The following is a 24,769-nucleotide window of genomic DNA, read 5'->3' as shown; positions in this document are numbered from 1 at the left end:
AGAACTACTAGGGCCTAGAGCCCTGGGATTGGACAAGTGACACAGGCTTTGTTTTTTCTTTTTTCCTGCAATAGGTACTCTCAGCCTTTGCATGAAGAAATAGCCCTGCACAAATATCTCAAGCATCGCAACATTGTTCAGTACCTAGGCTCTGTTTCTGAGAATGGCTACATTAAGATATTTATGGAGCAGGTACCTGGAGGTAAGTAGATACTCTTTTGAATTTTCATTCTGAAAATCGCTTATGACAATAGAGTCTGAATATCATTGATTGTCTCACCATTTAACAAATAATAGACCTTTTGGAGATTGGAAAATATTGTTTTTTCGGAAGAGTTTTATACAACTTTGCAAAGGTCACATAAACGGTTTATTTCAGGCTTGTTTATTCTGCCTAAAATACTCACCGACTGTCTACTGAGTGCCAACATTGGAGACAAAGAGTTGAAGAGAACAGTGTCTCTGGCCTTGAGCTTTGCTCTTCTCAGTCTAGGAGTTTAGAGGTGGTTTGGAAAAGGATGGAAAAGGGACACTGGAACTTTTTTGTAATTTTACACATGCATATAATGCATTATTATCTTATTTATCCTACATTATACTCTGCTGTCTCTTTTCCCTTTCTGGTGACCCTTTCTTCTTCCAACTAGTCCCTCTCTTTCATATCTTTTTTGCGACCCACTGGGTTTAATTGGTTGCTTATATGAGAATGTTTAGGGTTGGTTTTTTTTTTTTTTAATTGGAGCACGGGTAACATATCAGTGTCTACACCATTAAAGAAAGTCACCTCTACAACTATTAACTGCTAATAGCCTCACTGGCCTTCCCTATCCATGATGAAATATTGAATGGCCCAATTTTATGCAACTCATAGGCAAGGTAACTTAAGTTGCTATGTGTTTATAATTGCAATGGACATGTCATTTTCAAATAACATTGATTCCTACAATTCCTCCCAATTTTCTGGCTCTTAGATTCCTTCCATTTCCTCTTCTACAATGTTCTCTAGTCCTTGGAGAAGAATGATAAAAGTGTCGCATTTAGGACTCAGAACTCAACAATCATTTATTCCTAGTACTTTGACCAGTTACAAGCCTGCATTAACCACTTCCTACTACCAAAAGACTTCTCTGGCCACATCTGATAGCAGTACTAGTCTTTGGAGTATAAACACAAATATATATGTAAATGACATGTCTATTAGCTAAGCAACAGTAACAGATTCTCCTCTATGGCCTATAATCTACCCAGTTATAGACTTTTGGTCAGATTTATAGTACCAGGCATTTATTCCCTCTTGGGGAATAGAACTATAATACAACAGAAAATTATTGGCACCCCTGTAACGATTATGCCACTATTGCCTCAGTGTGCACATCTTGCTAGCCTGGTCAATATCGAAGTATGTAGGGTTAACCACTATGTATGCCACTGACTATCTTTCTTCTCTATCAACCTGCATAACAATTTTATGGTCCTATGAAAAGCAGCCAGCAGTGAGGTAGTTCCCTGGCCAATTCCAGTTTGATTTCTCTAGGTGGTGTATTCAGAAGGAGTCCTAGTAACTAGTTCTGGTGGGCAATCAAGAGCAATGGCAATAGCCTATTTTGTTTTGAAAATCTCTGGGGGCCTTGCTGGTAAGCAAGTCATAGGGAGATATCCTATACCTTGCACTGGAATTTTCATTTAAAAACTTATAGCTTGGGCTGGAGAGATGCTTGGTGTTTAAGAGCATTTGCTGATCCCAGCACCCACAAAGTGGCTCACAACTGTCTGTAACTCCAGTTTCAAAGGATCTTATGATACCTGCAAGCTCCTGCATGCACATTACACATAAAATAAAATCAATTTTGAAAGATTTATGTATTCTGGGAACAGTATTACCCACCCATGCAGGATACTTCCTGTCAGATGTTTTTAATTATATTTTAATTAGTTTACAAAATAATGGGTTTCTTACATGATTTTAAATGCATCCTTAGTTTTGGTAAACCCTTTTACCATCCCTACCTTTCCTTCATCTCCCTATGGCCACCCGCTTAAACCATTTTTATTATACCCAGTATCCCTAATACGCACTTTCATATCACATTGGGCACAGTTACTTTTAAAGAGATATAACAAAATAACAAATGGATAATAAAACCAAATACCAGTGATTTATGTATGAAATCACTACATGTAACCAATGGAGTATTAGAAGTAATTGTTTTGATCTATAACTGGTAGTTTGGATGGGTCTAGTCATTAAGATTCAGTTTTCTGGTTAAATAAATTGTAAAAAGTAGAGTAATAATTACTATAAACATTATTGGTATATTAAATAGCCCCATCTCAACTAACCATTGGGTAGGTTAAATGAGATAATACATGTAACAGCTTCTGGAAAGGTGCCTGGCAATGAACAAGAGCTAAGATAAATGTGTATGCATTGAAATAATAATAAATCTCATAACATTGTAATTGAATAGTGATCATCAGTATCTGAAAATTAGTATAGGGTTAAAAACATCACTATAGTTTATTCCCTGACCCATTACAAATGAATCTTTATCATCCTGTTGGTTTTTGTTTATTTTTTGGTTTGGTTCCTTTTGTTTGTTTGGTTTGGTGTTGCTATGTCACTTTCTAGGAAGCCTTTCTGCTCTCTTGCGATCCAAATGGGGACCAATGAAGGAACCCACTATCAAGTTTTATACCAAACAGATCCTGGAAGGCCTGAAGTATCTCCATGAAAACCAGATAGTTCACAGGGACATAAAGGTATGAGCTTCTCTAAACCATCAAAGTGGTGTTTTTTTAAGCCTGCACTATAGTATGGCAAAATAGTCTGCACACAGAGGGAGACAGCTTAGCAGGATAGCCCCACACTATCCTGTCAGGTCCAGTCTTTTTAGAGAGAATTTATCAAGGTCCCACACTATAGGCTTCTGGTTTGCTTAAATCCGACTTTGCACACTCAATGCTGTTCTTTTTCCAAAGGGCGATAATGTGCTGGTGAACACCTATAGTGGAGTGGTAAAAATCTCTGATTTTGGAACATCTAAACGCCTTGCAGGAATTAACCCATGCACGGAGACCTTTGCGGGTAAGCAGAGCAGAACTGGCTGTGTGGTGCCATCTAAGCTTTCTTCTGAACCTGTGGTCCTCTAATAACTACTTATTGGTCACCTTTATAGCACAGAGTATCATTTGATTTTTCTAAATTTATTTAAGACTTTTCCATAGAATATAGTTTGATCATACACTTTCCTTTCCCCCAACTCCTCCAAGATCTTTCCTACTTTCCTACCCACCCAACTTAATTCTCTCTCCATCTGTCTGTCTGTCTCTCTCTCTCTGGTGTGTGTGTTACAAAATTAAAATCAAAACAATCTTGTAAAAACAGACAAAAAATACTAAAACAAAACAAAAAGTGTGTAAAAAACATGGAATCATCTGTTTTATGTTGGCCAGTTACTCCTGGGCATGAACCCTGCCTGCCCAAGACCGTGGTTGATATACCAAATGACAATCTAAGATTTGCCCTTTGCTGGCAGGTATCAATTACAAATAGCTTCTTGGTTAGGGTTGGAACTTTGTGTCTCCTCAGTTTGGGGAGTGTTGTCTGTTTTGGACCTGTGCAGGTCTTGGGCATACTGTCATAGTCTCTGTGAGTTCATATGTGTATCAATCCTGCAGTGTCTGGAAGATGTTCTTGGAGTCATCTACCACTTCTGGCTCTTACCAGACTCATTTTCTGCATAGATTCCTGAGCCTTGAGGGGAGAGGTTTGATAAAGACATCCCATTTAGGGATGAGTGTTCCAAAGTCTCTCACTTTCTGCACATTGTCCATTTGTGAGTCTGTGGCATTTCCCATCTACTATAAGAAAAATTGTCTCTGATGAGGGCTGAGTGAAACATTGATCTACAGATAACAGCAATATGTCATTGGGAGTCATTACTGTGTTCCTTTAGCAGATTTAGTAGGCTTTCAACTAGGCCCATGTCCCATCTATTTTCTCATGTTCTTGACAGTGTCATGTATGGGTTCCATTTCATGGAGTGGGTTTTAAATCCAATTGAAAAAGATATTGGTTACTCCCAATATGTGCCTCTATTGTACCAGTTTATCGTGCAGGGCAGGTCACTGTCATAGGTGGCAGCATTTATAGCTTTATAATATGATGTTTGCTTTTCTCCTCTGACATGTGTAAAGTAATTTCCAGCAACATGAACACTAATCAGTAGGGGGTAAAACTGCTAGTTGGGGGGATAGAAAGATGGTTCAGTGGTTAAGAGCACTGACTGCTCTTCCAGAGAACCCAGATTCAATTCTCAGCACCCACATGACAGCTCACATAACTGTCTGAAATTACAGTTACAGGTGATCCAACACCCTCACAGCTACACCAATGTATATTAAATAAAGTTTTAAAACTTGTTGTTGGCACTTGTTGTTGATTGATATCTCCATGTTATGGCGAGTGAGTAATAACTTTGATGATACCAGTGGTGTTTAGGGGGTTCTATGGGACCCCTTTAGCCAATGACTCAAGAAGATGTAATCCATTCCTAGCAGTGGGGGTTTATTCGGTAGCATATGATATCTAGTTTGTGCATTATCTTCCCCATTATACAGTGACTCCCTTTAACTTCCTTTCCTATATGGATATATTTTGAGACGCTTCTAGAGCAGCAAATTTCCATATGACTTTTCAAAAGGCCTTTAATGATAATTGTCTATCTCCATATTCCCTTCTTTACTCTCTCCTCCCATCCCCCTCCTCATTTACCCCTCCTTATTTTAGTTTCCCCTTTATCGCTTTATAACACTATACTATATTTCCCCTTATTTGGAAGATCCTCTATCCTTCCTGGTCCCTTACTAGGGGACCTAACCTCTGGTTTCTCAGAAAGAAACATGTCTAAAACTTAAAAGCTGGCGTTCAGAGAAAACACACAATATTTGTCTTTGGGGGTCTGAGTTACCTCACTTGGGATGATTGTTTCAAACTCCATCCATTTTGATTCTTAATGCAGATAAAGTATTGTCCTTGACTTTAAAACTCTTTCACTTTGTCATAGTGATGTATTGTTACACCAATATTGCCCTACTTTCTTCTTGGCCTCTGATAGGTTGGGTAGACAAAGAACTCTGCTGAGGTTTCCTGAGGGTTCTCAGTCAGTAAAATGGCATTATGTCTTCACAGTTGGTGGCATACCAGTCAAAATAATGGGTAATTTTGTGTAACTTATTAAGACATGTTATTGGTGTGTCATAAAATCGCTCTTTACTATAGTAAATTCTAACACCTTGTATTTTGATATGATTAAGTTTCCAAGGGAGGCTAATTATCCTGGGGAAAGAGGGTATTTTATGTGAAGTTGAAAGACTACATTCTGTCCACCTGTTGGCGATAAAACTCTCTGAATGTTGACAGGGACTGGATTCAAAGGTGATATAAATTGCCAGCTGGTTTTCCATTTACCAGACCAGTAGGTATAAGGCCTCTCATAGGCTACCTGTGGCTTTTTGGAGTTCCTGCTTAAAAGCAACGCTAGTTAAAATTTGATCCTTGGAAAGCAGTGCTGGTTTTTAATAAGGTTGTGGTCTCCTAGAGGAGCATGACGATCACAAAGAACATTCCTGACAGAACTGTGAAACAGCTCTCAGAACTTTATAGTTCTGAAATAAGTAAGGGAATTGATTGTTCTGTCCTTGAAATGGCCAGAGTTGTAGAATGGACAAATTTGGTCTTATCTGTGGTAAATAATGTTCCAGTTTTAAAGGACTTTTCTTCAATAAGAGAACTGTTATGTATTAGTTCCTGGGTACCCACAGTGGAGACGTGGACCCCCCCAATCAAAAGGAATGTTAATCTATCAAAAATGACTTTTTAGTTATAAGTCCAGAGGAGGTACATGTGCCTTAAAATGGGACAAGACTACACCAGGACTCCATTAGCATTTTCCACATAAAGAATATGTTGAATCTTCACTTATGATTTCTGATATAAATATGCCCTTATTTACATATGAGTATGTATATAAGATTGACCCCCCTTTTATCTTCTCATTTTACAACTGTAATTGAAAATAACATATCTTCCTCTTTGGAAGCCACAATTAGCTTGGCTATATGTAGCAAGAGGGGATCTGATATGACAAGAAACTATTTCAAAATCATAAAACACCAACAGTTTATTTCATAATTAGCATCCCTCAGGAGGAAAAAAATCACATGGAAAACACATGTATAATTCATTATTGCATATCACATTTCTCACGTAATTGGCTTAAGGAGGCATGAATTTTGCACTGCAAAATAATGCAGGGGTGTTTAGGGGATAATAAAAGAGGGATCACATTTTGGTGAGGAAATTCTCCTGCATGTAATTACTCTTTACAAAAGAGAAAAGTTCTGTAAAGGAGTCTCAGCTGGCTGGTAAAGAACTCTGGTTATGGTGGATAATGGTGGAACTTTTCCTCATAGATGCTCTGAAATTTTCTGAATCTTGTTAGGAGAAACAATAATCTCAGGCAGTTGCATGCCCTGAATCCCTTCCTTCCTATGTTCCTATGAAGGGCCTTTGCCTTGGGTATGATAAACTAATTACAGTAACAAAACTCAATTTTGAACAGTGTTGGGGCTGGAAGCAGGACCATGCCAGTGCTCTATTACTGAACCACACACCGAGCCTTTTTGTCCTTATTGTGGTAGGTTTAACACTTTATGAAGATAAAACTTAGTGTCGTTAGAGCATCCATTTGAAATGCATGATTCAATGGTGTCTGACAAATTTACCACATCCTACAGCCATTGCTCCAATTCCATTTTTAAACATTTCTGTTTCCCCTGCAATATCCCTGTGCCCCCGTACAGCCAGCCCTAGTTTTAATTCCAGACAGTCATTGGATTGACTCGGTATGTGTGCAGATTTGCATGTTTGGGATATTCCTGCAAATGTAATGTGGCAATACACATTCTAAAAACGTTTACCTTCCTCGCTTAGTGATGTTTTCAAGGCTCATCCATATTATGGCATTGCCAGGACTTCATTCCTTTCCACCTGAATAGTCTCCCAAATTATGAATGATAAAGGTTCTTCTGTGATCACTCACACAGGAACCTTTGTGTGAATGTATGTTTTTATTGCTCTTACACACATACTTAATATTAGAACAACAACAGGAACTTTATTTGGTCTTTAGCTATAAATACCCTCCAATTAAAGATGAGCAGTCCCAGTTTCTGGCTCAACAACTTGCTTCTCGTGTCACCTGGGACATATAAATTACTATCTATCTATCTATCTATCTCTCAGATTTTTATTGAATAAAATGATATGGGACATATTTTTCCTGAAAAAAAAAAGACAACATACATGTCTATTCTTCCCAGATAGACAGTTCATGATAGAACAAAGTATGGATACACCAGCGTCCACTTTGGTGAACCAATGAGCTTTATTGGGATTACTTACAGGAATACAGATGAGAGGTTACTTACAGGAACAGAAATGACTCAAAGACAGCTGTATCACCAAAGCCTACTCCAGCAAGGGTAATAGCTCACCAAAGCTGGGAACCTGGAGCACACTATATAGCCTGTAGGTAGCCGAAAAGGTTGGAGAGTGAGTGCCCTTTCCAGGTTGTTTAGCTGTTCTAAGCCTCTTCTAGGCAGCATGGCTGGGTTTGTTTCTTCTAATTAATTTGGTTGTTCTCTGCTGTTTCTCTCTCTTTTTTATTTTATTTTTTTAAAGATTTATTTATTTATTTATTTATTTTATTTTATTTTTTTTTATTTATGCAGCATCCTGCCTGTAGGCCAGAAGAGGGCACCAGATCTCATTATAGGTGGTTGTGAGCCACCACGTGGTTGCTGGGAATTGAACTCAGGACCTCTAGAAGAGAAATCATTGCTCTTAACTGCTGAGCCATCTCTCCAGCCCTCTTTTTTAGTTTTAAACTGCTTGGTTATCTCTGCTTCTTCCCGGCAGCTTGGCTAGTCTAGGAGTGACTCAGCAGTCTTTACTGTTTAGGACCCTCCTTCCTCAAGAGTAAATAGAGAATCTAGTCAGTTTCATGGACTTCCTGAAGTTATTTCAAGTTGTTTACTTCCAGTCAAAATGAATTTCTCTACAATATTTTGCTTCCCTTTAGAACACCTACTTATTTGACCTCCCTGTAGTTAAGAAGTTTCCCTCCAAAGTGGAAAATTAATCTCCAAAGAAACTGTTTTAACAACAAATGGAAATGTTTACAAAAATAGACCTCAGGGGGTTACCAAGGATGAAATGGATCAATATTTATTAAATATTTTGACTGGCACCTGGATCATAGCAAGTGAAACAAGTATTTGTTAAACAAATACAATTTGTATTTTAACATTTAATATGAACTTGCATTTAAAAGTTATAACTTCTAAGTTAGAGTTTGAGAGCTAGAGGGTTTCTTTGAAAGGACTGAGTTTCTATATGGAATATGTTGAACCTGTGGCACACAAAAGGTCATCATAAAGGTTGTATTTGTCTCCTATTGCCCATTACATTTAGCCCAGAGCAGATTTGGATTGTCCCATGACTTTTCCAGCTGCTTAGATGACAGAATCACAGTGGAACTTGAGGGAACAGCAGGTTAAAATGGGTGATGGGAAAGGTATAGGCTTATATACTCGTGAGTGCTCTGGTCCTCATCAACGCCGCTGACCCCCTTGCCCCTCTCCATGCCCGCTGCATTGTGGACAGTGACCTCTTCTCTACAGTCAGGAGTGCTTGCTTCTTCTCTACCTCTTTCCTAACTCACCAACTGCAGGAAGGCAAAGAAAAAAAGATTGGCAGGTTAAATGGTGTCTTGATTAACACCATTGGAAGCTGGATCCCTGTTCTCTGCGGTTTAGTGTGTGATGTTCATTTCTCTTGTTGGATTCCCTCTGAATGTGACCCCCATATCATGGTTGGCCATTGACTGAGTGTCCCCTGAATCTCCCTAACCACTTATCCTTCATGTTGTACCTAGTACCTGCTGTGCTTTCTTTCCATGGAAGCATTTCCTGGAAGACTGTTTCTGTAGTTTGAAAAATATCTAAAACCAAAATGGCTATAACTGCTCCCCCTTCTTAAATCAACTCATCATCGAGAAGGCGTGATACTGCTGTCGCATTTACTTCTTCAGCAGCCTGTACTCCATGCAGGTTATCAGAGGGGAATATGTAGTATCAATCTCTTATTGGCTATAAAGTTTTGGGTTGGGAAGAAGTGGTGCTTCCCACAAGGCCATCACTTGGACAGCATGATTAGGACAGTCTCCATCACCATGGGAGGTAGCACGAACTTCTCTTTTCACTACTTTTTTAATATAAAATTTTGAAATTTGGGCCACTAACATCTCAAGGAACCTATGGGAAATGCTAACATGGGTGATCTCCTTTCAAATGTACATATCTGGAATAGCCTTTAAACTGCTTGAGTTGCCATGGGCCACATCCTCCTGGGGATTCCCCCACTCTTGCTCTTCTTATTTGACACTAGGTCACCAATCTAGCACTATTCTCAAAAGAAGCTGCTTTTATATCCACCCCACATCTATTTTTTTACTCTTAAAGTTGAGTCCCTTGACTTGGATGAGAGGTCCCTAAGTAAGGCGTTCAAACCCGTGTACTGAGGAGTTTAAAGGTCTCTTGGAAACTCTGCTTGTGCGGTCCCTGTCTCATGCCTTGCTGTAGTATCTACATCATAACTTGGTTCCTCTATCAGACAATTGCCATATGGCACATGTTTTCTTTTCTGAGGGTGTGAAAATCCTGCCTTGGAAACTACCCAGAAGCTTCCAGTAGAATATACCCCAAGGGGGCTGAGTCAGTACCTGTGGGTCTTTTGGACACTGTGTTGTGAAGTCTATACCATCACCTGGGGCAGGTGTCTAAGCGCTAGGATGAGCGGGATAGGATGCCTCTTGGAGGGAAGCTAGTGAGGCTGTGAGGCCCCAAAGAGAGCCAGGTTCAGGGCAAGGCAATTTCCCAAGATTTGTGCATGGTTCAAACACATCGCAATGCCATCTTCACAGGTCTTCTCCAGACTCCAGCCTTTGGTAGAATTGACACATGCCCCTACACACACACGCCACTGGGGCTATTCCTTTATCTTGTGTGGTTCCATGTCTCTGTTGACTGTTCATGTGAGTAGTATATCAAATGGAGTGCCTACATTTCCACCATTGCTCTACATCTTCCAGGAATGTGGGAAAGAGGCAATAGCTTGTCTTTGAAGCCCTGTAGGAGTCATTCCTTTTCAGGTAGCTTTTGCTTCAGCAGTGCTTCTTGGTTTGTTATATAATTCAGTGATGTCAAGTTCTGAACTCAGGGACAGAAGGTCTGGGTTTCAGCTTTAATGATTAGTTTCTCTGAACATCAGTTTCCTCCTGTGTAAAATGTGTTATAACAATAGATGGCACCTCCTTTGCCAAATCTTACAGAATTATGAACGGTGCATAGTACCTACATGGAAATTATTTATAGGTCATCAAATACTGATCCAAAGTCAGATGTGGGAACCAACGTGCAATCTAGCTGAATTGATAAAGTGCCCCCACTTCTAGTGAATGGAAAAGATAGAAGTGATGGTGGCAGCAAATGTCCACTTCCTTCTCTCTGATGATTCTCACTGATAGATCATGTCTTGAACAGTCCTCTGGAAGATTCCATTTCATGAGAAAATGCAGTTAGGAAGCTTCCTGCTCATCCCGGTCTGAAAGAGGGAACTTCCAAGCGGACCTAGCCATTTTAGGCTAATCTTTAAATCATGTAGTCCAATTCACATCTGGACTGCGGCTTCATAGGAGACTCCCTGCCTGCTCAGCTGACTGCTCCTGGGTCCCCGCCCTTAGATGTGTGAGATCATAATGACCTTTTGGGTTATGTTAAGGATGGAACACAGAGCTTCATGAATGCTAGGCAAATGTGCTACTACTGAGCTATACCCTGTGTACCGATACATTGTTTTAAGCTGCTAAATTTATTACATAGAAATAAATAATATGGATGTCCTTATTGATTCCTTAACTTTACAATAGTTAATAGTCATTATGGTCTTGTATAGAGAAAATTCTACATTTAGCTTGAAATTAATTATGGTTTTAATTATGAAAAATTTATACTAAGGTAGATAGTTACTTGATCAGGATCAGTTAGGCCTCACTGATTTAGTACTGTTTTTGAGTTCTACATAATGTAAATTTATTTTCATGTTCTTTTTACAAATTATTTTATTTTTGAGATTATAATACCATTCCTCTTTCCTTTACCTCCCTCCAAATTCCCCCATATACCCGTCTCCTTGTTCTATTTCAAATTCATAGTTTCTTTTTACATTAATTGCTGTTACACGCATATATGTGTGTATATACATAAACATATATTTATATAACCTGTTTAGTCATATAATGTTACTTGTATGTATATTTTCCTCTTTTAAAAATATCTTTGTATGCTGGGCAGTGATGGCGCACTTGGGAAGCAGAGGCAAGCGGATCTCTCTGAGTTCAACGCCAGCCTGGTCTACAAGAGATAGTTCTAGGAAAGGCTCCAAAGCTACAGAGAAATCCTGTGTTGAAAAACCAAAGAAAACAAAAAATCATCTTTATACATAAAGAATGAAATTGTATCTTTGCAGGAAAATATATCCAACTAGAGATCACCATATAAGCAAAATAAGTCAGATTGAAAAGAAGTGTGTGTTTTCTTACATTTGTAGACCCTTGTCCTATATAGATTCATAAATCATATCTAAATATGACACAAAAGTAGGGGACCAACTTCTGGGGGAATGAATGGAAATATGGAAAGCAGAAAGAAGAGGGCTGTGAATATGGTTGAAGTATATGAAATAATTGTATGAATATTTGTTTATGAAACCAGTCACTGTGTACAATGAATGTATATCAAACACATACACTCACACCTACACCTACCTTTCAAGTGTGTTAGCCATGGTCCAGGCAGGAAAATATAAGTCATCCCAATTGTTTTCACAGAGCATTTTCTGAGTACAGAAACTGAAAAGGCAAAAGGAGGCTGAGACATCAGGAGACTTCATAAGGGTGGGAGTGCACAGTTGGTAAGGTAGATCAGAACCTTGAGGAGGGAGTGTGCCTAGGCTGACATAAGTACTCTACTACTTACATGCCTGGTTCTGGGAGTGTATAGTGACAAAAATTGGGATATTAGAGCCAACTGATGGTCCACATTCAGGCCTGCTCACAGGAACAACAAACATATAGGGAAGAGTAAGTCCCCTTTTGTTTGTAATATAAAAAGCAAAGCACCTGAAGATCAGAGTATAGAGCTGAGCCACTAGTTGGCCATAGAGGCCAGGCATTAGTGGCACACACCTTTACTCCCAGCACTTGGGAGACAGGCAGACAGATCTCTGTGAGTTCGCTACATGAGATTGATCCAGTCTAAAAGCAAAACAAAGCCAAGTAGTGGTGACTCATGCCTTTAATCCCAGTATTTGGGAGTCACATGCCTTTAATCCCAGTACTAGGGAGGTAGAGACTGGAAGAGATATGGCTGGGCAGAGAGAGGAAAATAAGGCGGAAGGACACAGGAGCTCAGATGCAGTCTGAGCATGCAGTCTGAGGATTCGTAGAGACAGGATAGCTCCTTTAGTCTGAGGATTCAGTAGAGGTAAAAGGTCTCTCTAGTGGCTGACTGCACTGCTTCTCTGATCTCTCAGCTTTCCCACCCTAAGATCTGACTCCAGGTTTTTATTATTCAGACCAGTTAGAATTCATGCTACATCCCCCTCTATCCTTCCAGAATCTTTCTACTGCCTTTTAGTTGCAGAACCTAACAGGGAGCTGCAGGCAATGAAGAAGGGGATACCAGCCCCAGCATCACAGAGCAGAGCGAGATGAGTGCTAATAAACAGTACGGTGTTAAATCTTTCTGTACTTAATTATAGATAGATGAAGGAGCATCTCCTGCCAACACCATTCCCTGTGTTGGTCACAGCAGCAACAGCCTGCAGGGGATATTGTAACACCAGAAGTTTCCTTCCTGAGGCACTGGGATTTCCTCATAGTGCAAGTGCACATGAGATGCACCTTCATCTTGCCTAACTTTGCAACTGACTCAACAGTTCCCCCTTCATTTTCACTCTGAAAGCCAAAGCATTTATTTGTGCCCCACCCATCTGTTTTGTCTTCACCAATAATAATCTATAACTTCAGAGGTGGTTGAAACTAATTGAAACTATTTAAAATTCATTTCTTTTGGCTTCATTAACTACATTTCAACAACATACTAGTCATGTGTAGCTGATGGCTACCATGTCAGACTGTATAGAATATATGCCCATTATTGCAGAACTTTCTATTGGTCACAACTGTCTTAGAATCTTTAAAAGGTTCATAGGAAGCTAGGTTTGGTGATCCACACTTATAGAGGCTTGGAAAGCTGAAGAAGGAAGACCACCATTAAGTTTGACACCAGCCTTAGACTACATAGTGATTTCCAGGCTAGTCCAGGCTGTGCAGTGAAACACTGGATGAAAGATGATACCAAGCATAGTGGTTTGTGCCTCTGAACCCAATACTCTGGAGGTTGAGGCAGGAAAATCAAGGTTCCTTGTTAACCTAGGCTACATAAAGATCCAGACTAGCCTGAGCTACAGAGTAAGACATTGTCTCTGTTAATTAATTGATATTTTATAGTAAAGAAAAATGGTTACATGACATTGGCCTTTCAAAAAAAAAGTAGTACCTTTATTGAGTAAAAACTCAGGAAACCACCTTTGGTTGTATGATCTTGAGACAGACCCTCTTCTTTGCTCTGGACATCAGTATTATAGCCATGCCTTGGCCAAGGTCATCTAAACCTCTTTGTCGGTCCATAGTATCTTCTGATGGCAAGTCCACACTTGCACTCTCTTTTCTCATGCCACATTAAGGAAAACCAAAGATTTTAACCCCCAGGCCCTTCATTGGCCTCTCCAACCTCCTGCTCACCCCATGTCTTCCCCTTCATTAATCCTTTCAGATTCCTGACGCCATAGACAGTCACCACCTTCCCTTTAACAACCTCTAGTAGCTCCTGACAAAGTCAGCCTTCCCTTACCACCATTTTTGGCAAGGGTTGTTTCTTTGCTACCTTTAGTCACCTTGCCCCAGATCCACCATCACCATCTGGTGCAGATCCACCAGGCTGTACCCTGGACTCTGTACTTGAGCTTTGCTAAGCTCTTCCCTCTGGTTTGATGTTTTTCTGTCCTCTTCCATCTTTACAGCAAAAACTTACTTCACTGACAGCATCAGCTACCACCCTTTTGGATCATGTTGGTTGTGCTTTACACAGGCTATTCTCTACTCATGACAAAGGGCAAAGGGGGAACTCATCCACTATACAAATTTTGGCCAGGAGCTCCATGGTGGCTCACAGCAATGGCTTTTGAGATGACCTCCTATTTTGCCCATCCCCCTTTCTGGGAATTAAACTTGCATTGCAGATTAACACCATGGCCCTTCCCTTTTTATCTTTCATGCCTCTTTTCCCCAACAACTCTCTTACACCCTACTTTGTCAGAGAACAAAATTAACACATTGATAATTTCCCTGGTTCAGAGAAAAGCCTAATCAGGCATTTATTCATCTACACGTTCCTCCTTGTAGATACTTCTATTAGAGCACTGCATTTTGGTTGTGAACCTAGCCTTTAAATGGCTGATCTATCTCTAAACACTGCCTTTTGATTTCACTGTTACACCACCACCATTATGCCTTCTTCTCTACCATGTTAGCTCCTTCTTATCAGCTTATTTCTCCCATTCCAGTTTCTCTGTATCTGGTATGCATTAAAACATGCATATTGAAGCCAGACAGTGGTGGTACACATTTAATCCCAGCATTTGGGAAGCAGAGGCAGGCGGATCTCTGTGAGTTTGAGTCCAGCCTGGTCTACAGAGTGAGTTCTAGGACAGCCAGGGCTATACAGAGAAAACCTGTCTCAAAACAACAGACTCCCCACCCCCAAAAAAACCCACACGAAACATGCATATTGAGTTGGGCTCAGTTATCCTTTGGGGGACTAAATCCTCTTTCAATATTAATCATGTTAAAGGAAAGCATATTGCATGTCACTGAGCAATAAATGATGCAAGCAAATGGCTTACACACGAGAGAGGTCCCCCTCTGCCGAACCCACTCATTTATATATTTATGGTTCACTTTTAAGCAATATGGTGCCCAAGTCTTTATTTGTTTTTTCACATAGGGACTCTTCAGTACATGGCACCTGAGATTATTGATCAGGGACCTCGAGGGTATGGTGCTCCTGCTGATATCTGGTCCTTGGGATGTACCATCATTGAGATGGCAACCAGCAGGCCTCCATTCCATGAGCTTGGTGAGCCACAAGCAGCCATGTTCAAGGTAAAATATATTTGTTCATTTAGGTGGTTTGGATGGATGTTGAAACAGAACTCTCCAGATGTGAAGCTCGGGATTCTGACACTGAAGTTTGTCTTGGCAGAAGGTTCTCATGGCTTGCCTGTCTCACATCAGCAACCCAGACAGTTGCAAGGCCAAGATAAAAAGTCAAGAATCTTCTGACCTTTTAATCCCAGTAAAACCCTGAATGTAAGGGCTACAAAAACAACTTCCCTCAGCACATCAGTTAGTATAATTGATCTAGTTGGGGCCATTGAAGACTACCAGCTGCCATCACAGGTCCTGACATCTATAGCAGCTGCCACTAAGGAAAACATGCTGTCTACTTTCTGGTCTGCTGAACTCTTGTGGTGCTCAGGAAGCACAAACGACAGCCACGAACCGAATTCGTCCATAGAACAAAAGTAATTTTCCTGGTCCTCTTCCTCTCTCCTGCTTTTGTTTAACTAATAAGCTGTACAAACTCTTTGGAAATGTATTGACTTTTTTGGGTTTGAAGTCAAGATTTTATTGCCAACAAAACATAGTCAAAAATCTTAGTGATGTACTTAGGCTGAATATGATGGTACACTCTTAGGAGAACTTGGGAAACAGAGGCAGAATGATCAGGATTTCAAGGCTATCCTCAGCTACACACTAAGTTTGATGCTAGCCTGGGACACAAGAGACCTTTTTTTACCCCCAACCCCACCCATGCATGTACAAGATGCCAGCTGCTACCCACTTTGCCGTTTTCATTCTAAGAGCCGGAGAGGGACTACCTCTTCCCACTTGAGAATCAGGTCCTGGTGTTTTTATCTTTGTGTATGCTGGTGCTGGTGAGCACTGCCAACTTCTCTTCCCCATTGCTCAGGTGAGTAGTGCTACAAGTAATGTCTGACAATTGGAGTCTATCCAGCATCTAATATTTTCACAACTCTTAGGCCATTCATCTGTTCAAGCCATAAGGAGTAGTGTCCTGAGAATGGGACATGTCACTTGGTCAAGGGCTTTGTGGTGATAAAATCAGAAGGCTCTGCAGTTTCAGAGCTCACAGAGTGAAGCAAGGGAGTCAAAATCAGCACCCAGGACAGCCAAGGAAATGGACAGTGAGTACGGATATAAAAGACAGAGTGGCTTTTATCTCTGGGTTGCAGGGTTGGGAAAGGCACAGGATGGTGCTGGGGGTTATGAAGACAGCTCCTAAAACGGCTAGAGAGTAGCCTCTAATGAGAAGAGTTATATAGGAAGAGGTTATATAGAGTTATCCAGAAGTTTTCAGAGAAGATTTCTATGCCATGATAGGACATGACATCTGGGGACTGACTCTTGTTCCACTGTGGTTCACATGGTACCTCCTTTAGCAGGGAAGTGGATTAGCTAGAAGGAAGAGGAACTGAAGCTACCTTGGTCTCCCAAGTCCTAACAAGATAGATTTATTCCTCCCTCAACCACAACCTTTGGTGGGGATAGGGAGCCTCTTATCTGTAAGATGGACAATTTGCTTATCTGTAAGGCAACCACCTCAGGGTATGCTTGCTTGTGGCTTAGAGCTGGAGGCTAAGAATCTGGGCTGTGGAGTAAAATAGAGATAAAGAGATCTGAGAGGGTGATATCTGATGAGAGTCTTTATCTGGGAAGATAGTACCAATCTTTGAAACCTTTGAATTTTCTCAACTGGAGCTTTCTTACCAGAGAAACTATCATCCTCTAGAGCAGTTTCTCAATCCTTTATTACAGTTCCTCATGTTGTGGTGACCCCCCAACCATAAAATTATTTTGTTGCTACTTCAAAACTAATTTTTCTATTGTTCTGCATTGTAATGTAAATATTTCTGGAGATAGGAGTTTGCCAAAGGGGTCATGACCCACAGGTTGAGAACCGCTGCTCTAGAGGCTTAAAGCACAGTTGTTGCTCACAGTTCTGAGTTGACTGTTGGTCTTTGAGTGTTCTTCCCTGGCTTTGCTCGTGGGTGCATCCACCTGGTGGCCTTGTTGGGGCAGGGCTCTTCTACGCGGCTGAGAGCACAGCAGGGATGGTAGATGAACCACTCTTTCCACGTGCTTGTCTATCCTGGCTCCCTTTTCATACTGTGATGATCTCCAGACTCCACGAGCAGTGTCTACCAGGCCTTTTAAGGCCTATGTCCTGAAAGCCTCACAATATTGCTTTCCCAACAGTTTTTTGAGTCATGAGAAACTAGTCAAGACTTCAGGGAAAGGGAAATAGAGTCAGTCCATCTGTAGGTGGAAGGAGCAGAAACATCATGTGGCAATTTGTCACCAAGCTCTGATCCTCATGAGATGGCAGCTTCTATTGAACATGCATACACCTGAATTCACCCAAGGCTGACACTGTTAACTGTCCCTTCAATGCAGGTAGGGATGTTTAAGATCCACCCTGAAATTCCAGAAGCCCTTTCGGCCGAAGCCAGAGCCTTCATCTTATCATGCTTTGAACCTGATCCTCAGAAACGGGTCACTGCTGCTGACCTACTCCGAGAAGGGTTCTTAAGGCAGGTGAACAAGGGCAAGAAAAACCGAATTGCTTTCAAGCCTTCAGGTAAGGCCTACCAGGACAACTGGAGAACACCCTGGGCTTGAGCTGCTCTGATGCTCAGAGAAAGAACAGGGGCCCCTGGAATACCAAGCTTCCCATGCTAGGCCCACTTAAATGAAAAACAGCAGGAGTGGACCCAGAGGTTTGAAGAGTATACAGGCCCAGGCAATTGTCCATCTATTTTCTCACAGGCACAGGGCACCTCCTGGATCACTATGATGCCCCGCCCTGTACTTAAAGTACTACTTTGAGGGATGTGCGGAGGAGGAAGACAAGAGGTCCTCTGCCTAAGGTTTTGACCTTCCCCACATGTAGAGCCTGATGCCTCACTTTTGAAGTCTGGCCTGCTATCCTTTGTTGATACCTACTTGATAAAAGGGCACATTGGGGTAGTCTGCCTGTGGTTGCCATCCTGCAGGCCAGAAAATTCTACATGACACTTTGTTGTGTAGTAAGTCCTCTCAGTGAACTAGGGTTGACCTAAAAAGAAAACAATTTGCCCTCTTTCCGCTGTGTGGATGAGTCAGAGGCTGTGGCATTGTGACTCACCAACTTGCTGCAGAGAGCTGTGTTCCAGATGAGGCTCACCCCAAATGTACATTTTCACTAGATCCTTCCCCTAGAGATTGTTCCAGCAGATTAGGGTACTCCGTGATTAACAAGCCCTTATCTGCACACCTGGCCACTCTCTGGCTGTTTCTCCACAGAGGGTGTCCGGAGTAGCACTGGTACCCTGGCCCTGCCCTCATCGGCTGAGCTTATGGGCAGCAGCAGCAGCGAGCATGGTTCCATCTCCCCAGACTCGGATGCCCAGCCTGATGCATTCTTTGAGAAAGCTCAGGTGCCCAAGCATCAGCTCAGCCACCTTCTCAGGTACTGTCAGTGTCCTTTGTCCCTCTACAGGGTGCTGGTTGTTTCTCAATATCAGAACACTTGCTGGGTCGTGGAAAGGGTTTTTGCCGGGCAGCAGGGTGGTCAAGGAAACACTTCAGTCAGTGCCCTTTCTCTTTTCTGGTTGTCCCTATATTCTTCCTCTCTCTCCTCCCCCCCCCTCCATGCTTCCTCTTTCTCATCTCCTCTTCCCCTCCCCCTCTCTGCCTCCCGGTTCTCTCCCTCTTCCTTTCTTTTGGTCCCTTATCTCCTTGTTCTCCTCCCCCAAGGATACCATAGAGGGAGTCACGGAGGGGGGAGGGAATGCTAACCTCTTGCCCACCCACAAGTTTCTTTTCTGGAGACTCCCCCAGAGCAGAACGTGCTACCCTTCCAAGACAAGCACAGGAATTGTTGAATGTGTTTGTCTGCAGTGTCCCAGATGAAAGCTCGGCCTTAGAAGACCGCAACACAGCCTTATCCCCAGAGGAGAGGGATCCTGGTCTTTTTCTGCTGCGCAAAGACAGTGAGCGCAGAGCCATCCTGTACAAAATCCTTTGGGAGGAACAGAACCAAGTGGCTTCCAACTTGCAGGAGTGTGTGGTCCAGGTACAGGCTGAGGGATGGGGTCTGCTAACGGACAACAGGGTGGCCTGTCCTCTGGTACTTTCACATAGTAGTCATGATTACTGTGCTTATTCCCGACACCTTTCCCTTTCCTAACAAAGGAAAATACAAAGAAAACTCCCCTGAAAGGTAAATTTTCAGCCTACTGCAGTGCTTCCTAGAAGTGTGGGGTGGTGCTGCCATCTGGTGGAGAACAAGCCAGATGGCAGCTGAAAGCCCTGGAAGACTTAGAGCTTCCTAGGCCTCCATCCAGCCTCTAGAGCAAAGCTTCTCAAGCTGTAGGCAACCCCTTTGAGGTCACATATCAATTCATAACAGTAGCAAAAATACAGTTATGAAGCAGCAACTAAATAGCTTTATGGTTGGGGTCACCACAACATGAGGAACTGTATTAAAGGGTCACAGATTAGGAAGGTTGAGAAGCACCATGCTCGAGCTACACCCAGAAGTTAAGAGAACAGCCACTGTAGGGAAAATGGTTATGGAAGAAAACAAAGTTTTAACTAGGTCACAGTAGTAGCAAAGTGATGTCTCTCCTTATTATGGATGGAAAGTTACTTTTAAGAGAGACCATTGCCCTGCTGTGAATTGTACCTTCCGAGGCCCACCCAGTGCTCAAATAGAATGATAGCATCATTCCCAGCTGGCTTAGTGCTGAGGCGTTGTCTACCCACCTATCAGAGAGGATCCCCAAGACTGACAGGAAGGATATGGAGAGCTCCCACAATTCCATTTAGCAAATGTAGAGTCTACTTTCCCACAATGCATGTAGAAATTCCTACCTCCTGACTCAGTCAAACGAAAATGATTTTGTGTATGTGTGTATGTGGTTGTCAGAGTTCAGAAGAGTTGCTTCTCTCAGTTGGCCACATCAAACAGATAATTGGAATCCTCAGAGACTTCATCCGCTCTCCAGAGCACAGGGTGATGGCGGCAACAATAGGAAAACTAAAGGTGGACCTGGACTTTGACAGCTCATCCATCAACCAGATTCACCTGATCCTGTTTGGATTCCAGGATGCTGTGAGTGCTATCAGGCCCGGAAGAACATGATAGCTAAACTAGTTAACTCACCCTGTTCTTCAGTGGCATCCATTCCTTCTCATTTGTTCACAACCAGAACCCCAAATTTCAGCAGCTCTTTGTAAGCACACAGTAATTGCATTTGACCACAGAGAGCATGCATAGGCTATAGGGAAAGGCACTTGCCAGACGCTGGGTATGCTTCTATGCCTGCCCAGATGTATGTTCCTCCGATACCAAAGCCAGGTCTGGTTTATCTTGTTACATGTTCCCAATAGTCTGTCATATCATAGATGCTCAATAAATGCTCATTGAATCAACAGCCAAGAGGCCCGGTGACATTGAACCCATTGTGACTTAGGGTCTACCTAGAGGAAGGTTCATTCAGAAGAATGAAGCAGGCAGAAATCCAGGGTAGCACAGCAACACTTCATCTCACAGGGAAGAGGAGCAAATTAGAATTATAAGTCGCTTTCTTAAAAGTTCAAAGAATAGACATACGGACTTTTGTGACTTTTTTTTAGGTCAATAGAATTTTGAGAAACCACTTAATTAGGCCTCACTGGATGTTTGCAATGGACAACATCATTCGCAGAGCTGTGCAGGCTGCAGTTGCCATTCTCATCCCAGGTAAGTGCCCTCTTGCACTCAAGGTCAGGTTCAGGCTGCCCAAGACAGCATTAGCCTCAAACATCCAATTCTGTTTCCATTTTGGTTTTATACTTCCCCACAGTTAAGTAAATGCTGTCATAGATCTTTCTGGGACTAAAAGTCTGTGATAACATCTCTTAATGTCCTATTTACTTACCTCCTGGGCATAATGAAGGTGACTGTGTACAAAGTATACTTTTGATCTTAACAAGGAGTCAGTGTTTGAAGGCAGGGATCCTCCAGTGATCATACAGCCTCCTCAGTGTGCATGTTCACCCATGCTTATAAGATAATTGATAATTACATGGCTGTTTCTTCAGGAGCATCCTTCACTGGCTACAGATCTTGCTGTATGTATGTGCATGTTCATTCTGGGGAACAAACTCGGGATCTTACATGTTCTGAAGTACATGCTGTATCTCTGTGCTATGTAGAGCCCAATCTTAAGAGGCTTCCTTTTTGAAATGTTAGCACAAACTTAATGTTCAGCTTGCTTCTCCTGTGGTACTTTGGCTGAAGAAGGCAGGCTTTAGAATTGTTGCTCTCCCTTCCTTTCTTCACACTGGGCCCTGGCTGCTCACTTCTGTCTGCTCTCCCAAGTGCTTCTTGGAACAGGAACCAAGCAGAGCCCAAGCCTGTTTGTAGCCATTCATTGTCATTTTTTTTTTCTTGTGTAAACTCAGAAAGACCATAGTTACACTGCAGAGTCCAATCAAATCATCTCGTTAGTCAGTAGTGCCCTAACACAGCAAGCAGTGCAATGCAATGAATTGTCTTATTGAGTGCTGTTCTGTGCCTTGGTCTGTTTTCAGAGCTCCAAGCCCACTTTGAGCCTGCCTCTGAGGCCGAAGGGGTGGACAAGGACACAGAAGTGGGAGGGAATTATCCCTTTGTAGACCTGCTTGGCCAAGAAGTGCATATGGCACCCAGAGGTATCAGACCTGGCTCAGTTGCTATCGAAGAGGGCCAGCCCCAGCAGCAGGACCCAAGCCTCCAACTAAGCAAGCTCAGGCAAGAGACCAACAGGTCAGGATCTCACACACCTTATACAAGATCCTCTGGTCACAGTTGAGAACTTTATCTAGGTCTTGGGGAAATGTATATTCACTGTCAGTGAACTGGGGCAAGGGTACATTTCCAAGTGCACAAAGGCCTCCATTCTCTCAATGCCAGGAATCAGTACAGTGCGTCGTTACAGGTCACACACAAATCTGCCATACCGAAAGCAGCAAGCAGCACCATCTGAGGTTTGGCTTCACGATGGCACCTCTGGCATGGTATGTGGTCCAGCAATGAATAGCTATAGCCTGTCCCCACAGAAGCAGCTGGGGGGAGTGGGGGCAATGTAGCAATTTGTAGATAGTGGTATATCCTGTAACCCTACTCCAAGCCTTCCCGGTCACTTGTTAGGATCCCTAGGCAGGCATTAGTAGATTGCCTTTCCAACCTTGTAAACGAGTAACACAATTCCCCTTTGCTCTGGAGAATCAATAAGCTTTTTAAAAACACCACCCACAGCTATAGTAAACTAGATGGTGTTTGCTCCAAACGTCATTGTTGTTTGTGGCAGTGCTGTCTGAATGGTGAGATTAGGTACTGGGCACACACTTTTGGATAAAAAGATGTATACAAATAACCCTTAGGGGAAGTTTGATCTTATATAGATATTTTTAAGGCCTGGAATTTAAATAATCATGATGGCAAAAACTCGGGAGTTTAAAATGATGACAAGTACAAAAAAAATGGTAGTAATACATTTCTTCAAAATGTCTTGCAGAAAGATTTTAATTATCCAACTCAGTGTTAATGTGAGTAGTTAATAAATACACAGCCTGCCTATCCTCATGGTGTGGCATAAACAAAAATGGGAATCATTCCCATTAAAAGCTCAAGCTACTTGATGTGCTCAAAGAGGAGCTTCTTGAGACAGATGAAGGCAGGCAGGGCAGGGGTGAGAAAGGAGTTTACTTGTTGAGTACTATACGATCTCCTTGTGGTCTTGCTGGGGTAGAAGTATCCACCTCTCCCACTCCATTTGCTAACAAATGACCCCGAAACTGCTTTCATCTATTTATATTATGGCTGTGCCCTCTTGGGCAGTATCAATAATTAACTCCAGTAATATAAAGCTTAGTCCTGCAGTCATTTGTTCACCAGTAGATAACCACATGGCATGCCTTTTTGATTAGTTTAAAATAATCTTGTTTATTAGATACATGAGCAAATGAAAGTTAGCCATGGTTCTGACTTCCAGCTCTGTTCCCTTCTACTGTTAATGAGCTAGCATGGGGCGATCCAGAAGCTTAACTGTATCAAGTCATGCCTTTCATGTCTCAGGGACACCATGAGTAAGACTAAATGGCAGAAGATAAGGAAGACCCCACCAGAGACAGAGTAAATTGCTTAAAGAAATGGCTTGGAAAAGAATGTTTACTTCCTTAGAATTGTATGTCCTAAGGTTTAAATGCACTATGGGCAGTCCTCGGTGTTAGTGATTGCTAGCAGCATTCCCTTCATGCAGCTGCAGCTTGCACTGGCCATCCTTGGTCCCTTGGCTGTTCTTGTCAAAATACTACTCTTGCTTTGGCTACTAATGAGTGCAGAAAGAAGGCTGTCCATCCTAGAGTCAGCTACTTTATCCGACTTGGTTTGAATAATTAGGTGCTCGATGCTCCTTCTGGCCAAGTACTAATGATCAACGGGAAATTCATTTTTTTTGGTTCCCTGATACATTTTGAAACAAAACTGTCTTTGTCCAGGAGGCTGCTCTAATAAAATAAGCAAAAATTCATTTCTCACAGCTCTGTCTCACAGCTCTGCAGACTTCAAAGTCTAAGATCAAGGTGAGGGTACATAGATAGCTGTACACTCGCAAGGCCTCTTACACTACCATTTAACATGAATTTCAAGAGGGATACAATCATTGGCTCCATTGCAAAAAATATACCCACACTCTCAGTACTGGGCCTTTGGCATCAAGGAGAAGAAAAACACATTTCTCCTACGCAAGCTGAAACCTACCAGACAAAAATTGTTAGTTAACAATCCACCGCTTCTCTTTGGGGCCCCACAGCTTGGGTTTAGATTGTGCCTTTTTCTTTATTCATACGTGATGTTTAACAGATGTTTGAATTGAATGTGACTACTTTATGAACGATGGGTGTTGTTTTTTAAAAAACAGACTTTGGGAACACCTAGTTCAAAAAGAAAGAGAGTACCAGAATCTTCTACGGCTAACTCTAGAACAGAAAACTCAAGAATTACATCACCTTCAGTTAAAATACAAATCCAATGGTGAGTCATTTTCCCTTTGCTCTGATATAGGTGTCAAAGAGGGACAAACTACTAAAACTCTGACTTACACCTTGAAGAAATGGAATATAGTATACTGATTCTAGTCAGTATTTTAGAAGAGGCAAAACTGGACAGAAATCACGATGAATAGGAAAGAGCCCAGAAGGGTAACAAAAAAGTGTCTTGACTATGACAGTCCCACGATTTTGTGTCACATTAAAATGACTCTCAAATCTGCCCCTTAGAGCATAAAAGTAGCTCTTGGGATAAAGAACTGGACATAAAGCTACGCCACCAAATCTTAACACTTGAGTTTCAGTGTAGATAGAGATGATTCTAC

At 41.9% G+C, this 24,769-nt stretch overlaps 1 protein-coding gene across 1 annotated transcript in view; it reads left to right on the top strand.

The window, feature by feature from the left end:
- Window positions 1-24,769, top strand: part of Map3k15 (mitogen-activated protein kinase kinase kinase 15) — a 128,411-nt gene that overhangs the window by 102,838 nt on the left and 804 nt on the right. Inside the window, exons 16-26 of the mRNA XM_057759117.1 lie at window positions 75-202; window positions 2,630-2,760; window positions 2,980-3,085; window positions 15,250-15,407; window positions 17,784-17,967; window positions 18,672-18,837; window positions 19,269-19,443; window positions 20,299-20,484; window positions 21,009-21,114; window positions 21,948-22,161; window positions 24,317-24,429. Coding sequence (XP_057615100.1) covers window positions 75-202; window positions 2,630-2,760; window positions 2,980-3,085; window positions 15,250-15,407; window positions 17,784-17,967; window positions 18,672-18,837; window positions 19,269-19,443; window positions 20,299-20,484; window positions 21,009-21,114; window positions 21,948-22,161; window positions 24,317-24,429 — 1,667 coding nt within the window. The remainder of the gene's footprint in view (window positions 1-74; window positions 203-2,629; window positions 2,761-2,979; window positions 3,086-15,249; window positions 15,408-17,783; window positions 17,968-18,671; window positions 18,838-19,268; window positions 19,444-20,298; window positions 20,485-21,008; window positions 21,115-21,947; window positions 22,162-24,316; window positions 24,430-24,769) is intronic.

This window comes from Chionomys nivalis, chromosome X (assembly GCF_950005125.1).
Source record: "Chionomys nivalis chromosome X, mChiNiv1.1, whole genome shotgun sequence".
Lineage (NCBI taxonomy): Eukaryota > Metazoa > Chordata > Mammalia > Rodentia > Cricetidae > Chionomys > Chionomys nivalis.
This window is presented reverse-complemented; position numbering and strand designations above follow the sequence as displayed.